Source organism: Lissotriton helveticus, chromosome 2_1 (assembly GCF_964261635.1).
Source record: "Lissotriton helveticus chromosome 2_1, aLisHel1.1, whole genome shotgun sequence".
Taxonomy (NCBI): domain Eukaryota; kingdom Metazoa; phylum Chordata; class Amphibia; order Caudata; family Salamandridae; genus Lissotriton; species Lissotriton helveticus.
Window position 1 is genome coordinate 1,515,382,908 of NC_136059.1, and position 13,158 is coordinate 1,515,396,065.

The 13,158-nt window shown below is 40.3% G+C and overlaps 1 protein-coding gene across 3 annotated transcripts in view; it reads right to left on the reverse strand.

Moving 5' to 3' along the window:
• LOC144819829 (uncharacterized) overlaps nucleotides 1-12,881 on the reverse strand; it is a 254,736-nt gene extending 241,855 nt beyond the window's left edge. For all 3 annotated transcript variants that reach the window (XM_078677556.1, XM_078677555.1, XM_078677554.1), the window contains exons 1-2: nucleotides 12,724-12,881; nucleotides 12,327-12,453 (exon numbers count right to left, since the gene is read on the reverse strand). In XM_078677556.1, the coding sequence (XP_078533682.1) occupies nucleotides 12,327-12,453; nucleotides 12,724-12,765 (169 nt within the window). In that variant the 5' untranslated portion in view covers nucleotides 12,766-12,881. The remainder of the gene's footprint in view (nucleotides 1-12,326; nucleotides 12,454-12,723) is intronic.
• Nucleotides 12,882-13,158: the final 277 nt, after the last annotated feature.

The following is a 13,158-nucleotide window of genomic DNA, read 5'->3' on the forward strand; positions in this document are numbered from 1 at the left end:
CTTTTTTAATCGTGTATCAGATATAGTTAGTACAAACAGCCAGCTGACACGTGTTTCGTTGCAGAAAACAGTGTTCAACAACTCTTTATGGCTCTAAGGCTGGATCCAAATATTGGAGAGCCCACATCCGGTGATAATTCCAACCCGGCGGGGTAACACAAGGAGATCTTGAGTAGAAGTGTTTGAAGATAAGGGTACAAGCCATAAGTAGGCAATTCGAAGTGACGACGCCAGATATCCAAACAGAGTACAATGGTATTCAAATTAGTTGATTTAAACGTAGAATCACGGCAAGATTATGAAAATGAACCGGTGAAGTCCCGGTAAAGCACGGGTGTGTGCCCTCTTGGAAAGCTCTATCAGTAAACAACTCCTCAGCCTGGCATCTCGTTCGAATTTCGTGTTAACCAAATCTCCTTATGTGTCCTCTGCTCCCATACAAAAAAATAAATTCAAGAATGCTTACCCATCAGAGATTAGGTTAGTCCTCACCGTATCCAGCTTTCATCTGTCCACACTATATCCATATGTGTTTGAGTACACAGAACATTACACTTCCTCTTTAGGGTACACTACACGAACCAAAGCTAAACCCGAGCTTAACACTAGCCCTAACCCCTGAACCTAAGCTTACCTTTACTGAAGTCTAAAGCTTATATCTAGGCATCAATATCTCTGACACGAAGTCTAACACTAACAATAAAACTAACCCAGCAAAGACCATAAGGACCAAAGCTAACCCTAGGCCACAAAACTAAGAGCAATGCTAACTTTCACTTAAATTTTTTTCCATTTTGTTTAAAAGAAATATTACAATTAAACAATTAAATCTTTGTAAAATATTGCATAAAAACTTTTTTGTGCTTGTTTATGCTTATTTATGAAGTGTTCTTTAACAATTTAGGACTACATTTTCGATTTGAAAACATATAACCTGGTAAAGAAAGTCATTATGTGTCTCATTGCTTGTCTGTAATTTACTGTCCTGCCATACTATCAGGTATTCTGTATTAGAAGTTGTCACTGATTAAAAGGCAAAGCAATTACGTGCTTAATAAATCCTGAATTTCAGTATAGAGTACATTAGGACTGTCATTTGTTGTCCATTTTCTAACACAAGAAACTCTAATTTTTCCTATAAGTAAAGGTTCAAAAGGAAAATTACTATATACTACTCCTCAAATCTAAACATTGGAAGTAGGAAGTTGTATGTCATGATTATGTCCAACACAAAAAAAACTCTGTTTTGTATGACTACATACAGAATTGTTCTGAGCCAAATCAATGGTGGCCTGAGATCTCCCATCAATGTCAAAAAGTAATAGTTCAGACTGTGTCTTAAGTTGTATCAAAACCATGAGGTGACTAAGTGGGGTAGGAAAGTGCATGTAATCATTCACACATGAGTCCATATTATGTAGCTCGTACCTCAAAGCAGTAAAGAAAGAGAAGACACAGGATTGAAGAAAGAACTGGTCAACCAAGACACTCACTTAGATTTGCACTAACTGAGGTGGAGTTGCATCCTTCTATTGAGACTAACATTTGGCCAGGAAGATGACTTCCAGGAGAGAGAATGAGAAGGCTGGGAAAGAGTTATAGGAGCAAATGTGAGATGATGAAAGTAAGTTGGAGTTAGAAAGCCGGAAGCTAAAATTGAGAGCTAGTGACAATCCACTTCACAAAGTGACAGCCAATTGGAGAGCAGACAACATATACATTACAGACCCACCAAATCCTTAGAACTGAACCGCTTCTCAGGTAGTGCTAGAAACAAATTCTCTTGAAAGGAAAATGTAGAAGACTGAAGATTAAAGCTGTAGTATCAGGCCCGTTGTAAATAACAATTCATCAAAAAAAATAATCAAAAGGCACCTATAAAATAACATTGCACTGAAAATGTACTTACATTTTTCATTCTGTTTTTTACTAATTTAATCTGCAGGTAACCTGCTTTGCATTCAGTTGCAGCAGTCATCACATCATTATACAATCACATTTATTTGGTAATTAGCAAACTGAGCTCCTAGGTTCTACATCATCACCAGTAAATAAATACATTCAGCTGATTTTCTTCAAACATTGGATGACGAAAAATGCCATAGAAAGCAGTATCTTCTGAGTGCATTTTACAACTATATAGCCTTCATTCTGTCCACCACATAATCTTCCAATAATCACACTTTATTTGGGTACACCTAATCTAATTAAAATAAATTAATGTGGCTAACAGGGCAGGTAACATTTAAGGAGCGCCTTTCTATATCCTGGACATATGGCAAATGGTCATCATACAATTTCAATGATTCCATATATTTCCCGTGGTAGTTATGGCACAGAGCAAAGGGGCTTAAATTTGCACAATGTGTCAAATAGTTATGCAGTACCAACACAGCAATAAAATCAAAACAGCAAGCAGTAAAATCCTCAAGTGAATTTAAAAAATAGAATACAATTTAAATAACAAAATGACTCAAACATAACAAAACTCGAGTGCCAAAAAGCACTCAGAGCCAATGATAGTCTATGGAAGTAGTAGACAGGGACATAGACGGGATTGGAGGCCAGCTACGATGGAGCCAGGGTCAGATAGGCCATGTGGATTATGCCCAGTGAAAGTCTGGAAAACAAAAAGTTCAAAAATGTTTTGAAGACCCATATCAGAAAGGGACTTTGTCAGCTTGTTGCTACTTTTTAGAAGAAAATGTTCACATTTCTCCTAAGTCCCAACAACTCAGAATGGGACAGCGCCAAAATTCCAGCTGCTGCCATGTAACCGAAGGTCTCGTACCTGAAGTAGGTTAGTTCAGATTACGCTTTGGAGATTTCTAGCCAAGAAATTTCCAAGTCCCAACACAGAATGGGATGTTGTCATTGTTTCACAAGTGCGGAGGACTTTCACGAGGCAAAGATTAAATTCAATCCGACATGTGGAACTTGTGGTTGGATACTTTTCCCAGGTGGTTCTGCAGAAGCTCTGGCGAAAATGTTTTTTGAGAGTTTAAAAATGTTCTTTTGGTAACAAAATAGCCACAGGAGTACACTTCTAAGGCCCCCAGGATTTCAGGTGAAGGCACTTAGTAGACTCTCAGGGTGTTAGGTAGAGACCAACAGCAAAGTTCAGCCTAGGCCTAGTTGTCACTGGTCCGCTGAGCACTTCAGGGAAAATGCCTCTTGCAGCTTGTTGTATCCCTTTAGCCAGAAGGGTTATCAGTCCACTAACCCTTGGAGTTCACTTTTTTATACTGGTTACAGGAGGGAGCAAATCCAGTCATACAGGGCTCCTCTCAGGTCCCAGGCTTCTAACCCTCCACAGGTCCGGAAAGTGTTCTGGATGGGGTGGCGCTTGGTAACTTCTTAACCAATGGGGTAAAAGTTATCAGGCCCTGGCCTACTACCTTTTCAGTAGTTCCAGTTTGCCTTACTGCAAAGAGGCCCAAATTGCAATGTGTAAGGGTAATTCCAAGATGGCAACATCTTCAGCCATACCAAACTTGGGCTTAAAACTGGAGGTGTAAAGGAATTGTACTATGGAAATTACTTGTGTACTCCCACATCAAACACTAAAATCCAGTTTGTCAGGTAATAGCCATGTTTTCAACTGTCTTCTAAAGTGTATTTGTGCCTGGATGCTTCAAGTGCTGGCTGGTAGTGTGTTCCAGGACTTGGCCTCTTGTACTGAGAAAGCAGTGCCTCCAAAGAATTTCTTATGGAAAGGTGGTATGATGAAAAGTGGTTCAAGCCTAGAGCGCAGTGTCCTGTTTTGTTTGTATTGCTTGAATTTTACCTGTAGGTATATCGGTCCTTTTCCTTGGATGCTCTATGGACATTGCAAAGTGTCTTGAACATTGCCCTTCTTGATATAGGTAGACAGAGGAGTGATTGCAAGACTGGAGTCAGGTGTTGTATTGGGTGAAGTCAAGAGAAGGAAGTCTTGCAATAGCATTTGCATTTGTGGATGATGAATGAGGGTGGCCCAAGTTATAGACAAGCTTGCAGATTACAAGTGTGAGGATGGCTGCAGTTTCTGTTGGTTTCCAAGATATGGGAGGACGAAATGTAATGTGAGTAACCTCAAATTCCTTAGAGCATATCACAGTTTGCTGGTATTTTTTCCATTTCCTGCAGGTCATATTCTCTTTCTTTGGAGTATTTAGCTTTAGATGTTTATTCATCATCCATGCATTCATGGCCTGAAGGCAATCATCAAGGGGGATATGATGGACCCTAAGGGATGCCACAGTGTTGTGTGTGAGGGGCTGATGTGAAAGGTGGAAACAACACTAGTTCACAGTCACAGCTGAGAGGGCAAGAATTCAATAGACGTTAGCTGAACTCCATTCTCACCTTTCTCATATGGTATGTCAAACAAGAATTTGCTGTGTTAAAAGACTGAACAACTGTACAGGACATTGAGTCATGTTGTTCTTAAGCCAGCAACATTCATTAGCTTTCCTATTTCTGTGGTTGTCACTACTTAAACCTACCAGCCATTCAAAAGCAATGTCGAATCAGAAAACTTTAGATTCCAATATGGCATAGTTCTTTGATTAGTCTTTTGTGCTGGGGCAGAGTCATCACAAGTCGGGTATGACGTACATTTGACTGGTGCCTGTTGTGAAATATAACTAGTGAGATAATGTATCTGCTCTAGAGATCTTTATTTTGCTTGCAGGAGCCATATAGTTTGTTAGGTTAATGTGCCTGCTGCAGAGGGATGTAAATGCCCTTACCAGAACTAGTGTGAATCTGAAATTACCCAATATAGCTTCCATGTCACAAATGGCTGCTATAATAAACCATTTTCGAAAGATAGATATTCTAATATCTAGATAACCCTGCCAGGGTCAATACACTGAGGATTCATCTCCTTGAACAATTTATTGTGGAAACCATAATCAGTGCATCTGAGGCTGAAATCATTTGTATGACAAGTGACCATTCTAGACATTGTCACAGAACATTAACTAGCATTCTCTGATTTTTATATATTGTAATTTAAGGTCTGTGTAGTATGAATCTGTCTTTATAAATATGTTAACTCCTTTGACTCTTTGCTTGATCTTTATCTGACTTATGGTTATAGTAAATACATTGATGTTATGATGTAAATTAATGGATTATATGCATAATAGTTGGTGAACATTTGAGGTAGCATTTTTATGTGGAGAAGTGTAAAGATGCTGGGTGGTAGGAATTTTATAGATCCTCAGAGATTCTTGAATTCTCCTTCACGGAAATATAAGGAAAATCTGTGCTTTAGCCAATGTTTGGTGTTTGCAGGTCATTCTGGGTAAGAAAAGATACTGGGATCCATGCAAGCTACACCACCCCAGACTACAACAGGTGCCTTGTTTTCTGAAATGTCTAGGTCTTGCAGGTTTCTCTGGGTGATAACTGAGCCCTGCCCTAAATACTGCAGCTACCTATAGTGCCCGAATGGGTGAATTTGAAAGGCAAACTATTGATGTTTCCATGTGTCTAAGTGGGCATAGGCAGCTTTTCCTTTCACAGGCGATAGCCCAGTGGGGTACTACAGGTATCAGGATGAGGGTAGGAACACTATGTGGTAGAACATTTTTGGATCCCGGCAGATTCCATTAGCTAGGTCTGCTTTCACTTTTGTTTTGCTGTGTAACCCACAAAGCACACAGCATGCTGCACAATATAGCAAAACAAAGAAAATCAAACTATAGACTCATGGGAAGCATTTTCCTCCCTTCCCAACTTTGATTTTGAAAAAGTAAATGTGTCTGGTGTTTTTACCAAAAATATGTTCTTTTCCAGTTCTGTGGACAACTCCTTGAAGTCCACCTCACTGTGAAAGTAGCAGGGTAGATGTCAATAGGTTGCTGTCTGCCCCAAAATCAGTTAAAACCCAACAAATACAGTCAGCCTGATGTCCCAATCAATAAGAATTGGCAGCAAGCTGCAGGAATATGCTGGTTTTATTGTACTGACTTCTTTGTTTCATGATCGTAGCGGTCTTCTACAGTTCCAGGAGACCCCCCTGGTAATAGGTTTCTGGGGATGGGGTACAGCAAAAAGAACAGTGGTCAAAGGTAGGGGGCAGGTGCTGCTGATGGCCATGCACAGCCAAGAGAAAGATTCAGTTGTGATAAATGGACTATGGAAAAGAGGGCAAGAGAGACAATACGAAATATTGAGAAGTAGGTAACAGATATAAGATAAGATAGAGAGAAGAAATTTTAGAAAAGTAGAGCGAAAAGAAATAGAGTAGGTAGAAAAGCCAAGAGAGAGAGCAGGAGAGAAAGGAATGGGACGATAAATGCAGCAGCAAACCGGGGTAGTGAGGCGAAGGTTGAGAGAAGCAGTGGGAACAGAGATTAGGAGATGTGGAGAGAATAGAGAAACTAAGAGAGAGACTAAAGGAGCAAAATGTAGATGTAGATGTAGATGTAGATGTAGACGTATTTGTAAAGCGCACTGATACCCCGGCAAGCAGTGTGTCCTGGCGCTGTACTCATACCGCTAGGGAACCCATCCTGGCTTTTCCCCGTGAAATGTCCACTCCTGGGCATCCCCGGGGTGCAACCAGGCATCCCCAGCGCTGTAGGGGGCCGTTGTGGAGGTTAAGCAAGCTATTGCCCAGAGTTGCAGCGTGGGACTCATGCTCAGAGTAGGCACCGAGGCGAGAAATCAGGTCCGAGGAATTATGAGCCCAAGATCCGCCAAATCAGCCGAGGCGGGATTTGAACCCTGGTCCCGGCCAGACCTCTGTACCAGGGACTGCCGCTCTAAGCAGTGAGCCACACTCCTCCACATATGAGAGCTGGATACACATGGAGAAAAGGTGACTGGAGATTTTAAGTGAAATTTACAGATTATTGTGTTTTGGACAATAGGCCTAGCTCAACTGGATTTTTATGTACATTTTTGGGCTTTATTTTCTAAAATGGATCTTAGTGTGAGATCCACAAATTACTTTGCATAGTGGTCTTCAAAGTCCTAATAAGATATAACCATCTTTACTTGATCCACGTTGCATTTCTCAAATTGCTTATCAATGGCACCCCCTTGTTATTTGTTACCATATGCCTTTGATGAGAAGAGTTGACGCCTTCTCTTTTAATGCATATCAGTCATATCTACTTTAATTGTTATAGTCACTGTAAAGTATAAGCTACTTGCTGAGAAGTCTGTGTTATATTAAGGAGGTGATTTGGCTTTCTAGAGTTCATTTAAATAATGTAGTCTCGTAACTGTTTCATATAATGAAGCTTGAGTTTTATCTGCACCTACTGTAATTCCGAACAATCCTTCTGCAGGTAAATATTTTCAATTTCTAGTCCACATATCAGGCTGACATGCTTTCTACATTCACTGCTCAGAAATGTGCATGCTCCTCCAAGCAATGTTAGCCATATAGAGGGTGCCAGCTTTAACATTCTATGCAAATAATCTACTACATGTGAAAGGGTGGAGAATGTCCATAATTCAAGAAGTGGAGGACTCTATAGGATCCAATTGGGCAGTACCAGGCAATCAGCATCAATAAGAGATTTTATCACAAAGCATGATCCTAGATGCAAACTATGAAGCCATTACTCAGACCCTAGTGTTTCATGGGGGGGGCAGTCCCTGAGTCTCACTCTCCTCATTCACTATAGACGCCATTCAAGTTAAACCCCACTAGTAGTCAGAGTCTAGGGGGTCCCATTCTGTCTCTTTATTGAAGTCAAAAGTGTTCCAGCGCTGAAGCACTATCTGGCAGAGAGGTTCCCCTGGGGTTGTCTGGCCCGTAAATATGACCCACACCAGCAGGATTTGAGCAACTGGAGTCTCTGAGCATGCCCCCTTCGCAGGGGGGTACTGACACATGGAAAACGACCTAATCAGTGCAGCAGTCATCTCCTCAAGCCTTTCTACAGGGACTCAATTGCTGGGACCCCCACTGGACCTCTTTCACTCCAGCGCTGCCCTCGTCTTTAGCGGGGTCACTCTTCTTGGCAAGCAGGTGCTTCAGACTCCAGGGGCAGATGGTCTTAGATTCCCAGGGTGATATCTCCTCACCCAGCTGGGAGACTAGCAAGCTTTATCCCCAGTCCTGGTCTCAGGCAGAAATCTTGCAGAACTTCTACTCCTCACACAGCCCAACTGGCTGCTTGGCAGTTGACAGATTTTGGGAGTTTTTGAGCTCCCCTTCTTATAGTCTATTTCCAGGCACCAAATGTGATTTTAAGTCTGAGTTTTTGAAGTTTAGGTTGGGGTTCTGCTTCCTTTTGTAGTGCCCTTTCCTCTGCACTGCCCTTTCTCCAGAAAGAAGTCTGTCACAATAGGGGTGACTCCAAATCAGATAGTCCCCACAACACAGGCCATGAGAATGACTATAGGTTTTCACCGGAATGTCAGTCACAGTGATATGTGTATCAAAAGGTTACCCCAAGGCCTCAGACATTCTCTTTGTAATTTTCTTATCAGCCCCATCTCCTTTGTGAGATGTGCCCAATCCCGTTCTCAGTGACCTCTCTCTGAATCAAAGAACACCCTTCAAAGTGTATGGAAGAGGTCGCTCCTCTCTTCCTCCTGTGTCCTACTCAGCTTACAGGAATGCATCAACACACAAATCTGTCAAGGAGATTTGTCTACACATACATGCTACACACGTACACCACACATGCACTGTGCAGTACTACACACCAAACCGACGTAGGCCAAGGGTGAGTTAAGCACACAGCAGCAGAACTTTAGTTTAATGTGCTCACTCCAGTGACACAGGTAAAAAAGCCCTGTTCACAGTATCCTTTTACTGCTATGAAAGTAGCGCTCTGGGTGACCCTGCTGGTCCAAAAAGACTGCAATCTGTGAGGCAAGCCTATGTCATGGCGCATATGCCTGGACTGTGTTCGCCCAGGACAACATAAATCAGCATTAGGGATCCAGGCATCATTACAGCTGGGGCACTCAGGGCAAGAGTGCACATCCATCACTGTGCAAGGGACTTTTCTGTCCCAACACCACACCTAACTGCCTTGCTGGTCAATGTCTAATAAAGGTCTCCTTTTATTCAACACATTTGTACAACCTTCCTGTACCTTTAAGGCGTGTATGCCACTGTTGGAGCCTGCTTCAAATGCATGCACTTTTGACTGGTGCATTTGATCAAATGTAATTGACGTATACATCTTTTGTCACAACCTTATAGTGAAATTCCCCTGTATAATTACATCTAAATACCATTAGGTTTTCACCAGTGTTGCAGCCGTAAAATGTTTAATACGAATTCACCACTACTTTCCCAAAATGTTTTTGATGGATATGGTCAAAGCTCTCTGTTAAGTTATTTTAAATTAGTGGCAAGTTAAATTAAAACTTCAACCACCGCCTCTCCTTCTACACACCCACCAGACATCTCTGCTCCGCTCAAATGGCACTGGCCGCTGTCCCACGGATCCGCAAGACCTCGGATTGAGGAAGATCCTTCTTCTACCTCATCACGAATACCAGTAACTCCCTGCCTCTGCATTTCAGGCAATCACCGTCACTGCCTCAATTCTGGAAGGTCCTCAAGACATGGCTCTTCGGCTAAATTGCGGAATGGCCCCCTCGCCTTGAGTCCCTATCTGGTGATTAGTCACACTTTACAAAAACCCTGATTGATTGATTAAAGTCGGGCAGAATTTTGGAAATTCCACACTTTACAAAGCAGATAATGTTTCCTAACTTTACGTGAGGTAAAGGTTTTCCCTTTGGGCTTTCCAGATGTGATGATTTCCTGATGCAATACGTCCAAGGTAGGACATCCTCCAAAAGTGATTAGACTCAGCATCCACCAACTGAGATAAGAGGTGTCAAAGGGAGGGCTCTAAGCTGAGTCCAGTGTATATATTTTTTAAATAACTCCATAAACTTTGAATATCACAAAGCTTGAACAGTTTAGAACATTCACAAAGTTGCTAGTTAGCCTATTTTTGCAACTTCAGACCCCTCACATATAACTGATAGGATTTAAAGTGGGATTGTGGAAAGCTGATTGAGTGTGCTTTAATATGTACTTTAAAAAAGTCTACATCTTGCTTCGTATAGAATCACACGGTGTGCGCCCTGAATATCGAACTAGAATATTGGGGCACAGAATACTGAATTCGAAATATGGACAGGAATGTAAGTACAATTTTCTATACCTTATTCCACATATATATATATATATAACTATGTGATATATATATATAAATATATATATATATATATATATATATATATATATATATATATATATATAGTTCTGTACAATTGGGTTATTAGGGGTAGGCACAATGTTACTTCAGCCACAATTTTATGAAATGGAAGATGTAATAGGAATCATGCATTTAAACTGATATTACGAAGATGGTTACAATTACCAGCAGGGTGTTCTAGTTATGAGCTATAGATATATGATTTATCATATAGCAAAATTTAAGCATTTAAGCAATTAAATGAATGAACAATATGTCATCTATTTTCTATGTCTATGGCGAAGTTCTCTGCACTTGTACTTTAAAAGGCGGTACCACAGTCTGAGCTGTGTCATGTGATCAAGGTCAGTGTTTGACCGAAACGAGCCATGGCGGACTACATGGTGGCAATAAATTGAAAAAAATGTCATGAATTACTGGGTCTACGCTCGTTTTTAAAGGAGTTTATGGAGCAAATGCAAGTTTTCTCAGATATATATATATATATATATCAGTTACAAATGATACATTGTTACCTTCCTATATGGACTTACATTTTAATATTCTATCCTCATTCTTGTACCACGATATTCTGGGGGCCAATATATAGTAATACAACCAGTATTTGGGAACAAATGCATGTATGGAGTACATCTTTAATGTTTGGTCATACCCGAGAGCCATGCCCCCCTAAAAATATACTTCTGGCTATGGGCCCGACTATGTTTAAAAGGAGAGCACAGGCACTTCACTCCTGCTTAACAGAAGTAACAGTGAATCTGAAGTGACCACACAGAAAAGGATAATATCCTATATATAGCAAAAAAGTAAAAAATGAAGACAATCCAAGCATATGGGGCTAGCTGTTTTTGAAGAAAAAAACAGATAAGGAAATAAATAATGGCACTGTATGTAATGTGATTGGACACTGCTGTTTGATCACGCAAATTCTTTACATCACATAAGCCATGGAGCATCAAAACTATAATTTGAACCATGAAAGTGAGGAAGCGTTTTCAACTCTCGTTTTTTATGCTATAAATAATAACGAATATTAATGATTTTATGTTGGATGCAAAACAAAAATTTAAAAAGTTAATACGGTTATAGATGAAAGGAGTTTAATATGATGTATAGTAGTGTGTTTATTAGCATGATTTAGTTGTGTCACATTTTATTTGAAAACTTCATGTCAAGGCAATGTGTATGCTTTTTCTGTCATTCACTCATTTATTCCCCACTTTCCATAATGTCCCCCGTGCATCTCTTCTCCTCACAGGCTACGCAGACCAAAGACAGCTGATGTAAAGGGTTTTTGCCACTGGTATAAATAAAAAATTTAGAATGCACTTTCCAGTGTTCCTGATATGTTGCAATATCCAAGGCCCTTCTGCTGTAGTTCCTTAGTGTAAACAGGTCTTATTCATTTGCGTCAAACGATATGGTTGAAATGTTTAGTTTTCGAACACCTATAGATGGCAGTAGCTCGGAAGATGCTAGATTTTTTCTTAAAATGGGATAGTCTTTTGTATTAGATAATGACTTTTTAACTTTGCTTTGCTAAAGAGTTGTTACCTGTCATCATGCTATGATGATCTGCAGTTTTCATTAATTTGATATGCAAGCACTGTGTATCAGAACCCTTGTTTTGGGGGGTGAGCCAGAGGACTGGGTTATTCTGCTAGAGATACTGTACACTTTCTTTGAAATTTTCAGAAAAGACGCTCTTGTTCTACTAGGGATGTTATTTGTTTTCACTCTGATTTTGCTGCTCATTTTGGGCTTTCTTCTGATTTTTTTTAAACTATTTAGTCTAACTATGCTTTTGAGACTTCAAGGCATGTATTCTTTAACATATGATTTTGAGATTTCTCAGTAATAAAATTATTTAATATTTCCTCTGATCTAGAACTCAATTATTGAAGGATCCAAGTTACTTATTTTGGTACTCTGTTGAACCGCTATCCGGGAGGGTGCCTCTTAACACAATTATTTCTAGCGGGAGAACCGTATGAGGTAAATGTTGGAGTTTCTAAATTTTTGGGAAATCATAAAATATTGGGGTACACTTTTTCCACACACAAACGATGCGTCCCATCAGGATTTCACCCACCCTTGACCCTCCAAAAATTGATATGATTGCCTTACCCAGTGAAATCACAGCTTGCTGAATTTCCTTCATAACACTCTTGAAAAGTTCTTTCTGCCATTCGTGTAAAAGTTTCCACTCTTCTTCGGAGAAATAGGCAGCCACTTCATAAAATGTAACGGGTGCCTGGAATAGCAAATTGTATAGAGCAGATGTTGAAATCTCATAATGCAAAATATTATGGCATTCAGGTTACACTCAAGTAACGTGCATAGTCATAGAGGTTGACATTATTTCCATATTTATAAATAGTTACATAAGGGATAATAGTTATTTCCATTTTTACAACTTAGCACTTCACGGGCAAACAACTATGTTGTCAGAAAGATATCATTACTTCATAAGCGTCATTGCTGAGATAAAAACCAAGGTTCGTTGCAGCCCATGATTACTCACCTCGTCCGAATTTCGCCGCGACATATTTTTTCTGGGTTTCATTGTAATTTTCCAAGTTAAAAGTTTGTCGCAGTGTGTTCGTGAGGTGAGGAAAAAGAACCCGGTGAAACAAAGCTCCGTAGCTGTCAGTTCAGCCCTCCTATGCAAACCCTGAAGCGGTCCAGCTTTATATTGTAGAAGAACACGGTCACATAGGAGACACTGTTCCCTTGGAGCATGCGCAGTGCGAGGCCAATGCAATACCCGTCTGCTCATGCTCAACACAGAGACACCTACTATCGGCTTCAGAAAATTAATGATGGGATCTGGTTGTGTGGGTTGGGACTAACAGCTTTCTGCGGTATTAAATGGATAATGAAAATGTTGGCTTCAGTGTCAGGAAATTAATGGACAAGAATCGGACTGCTTGCCGTCTTACATCAGCAACGAAAAGAG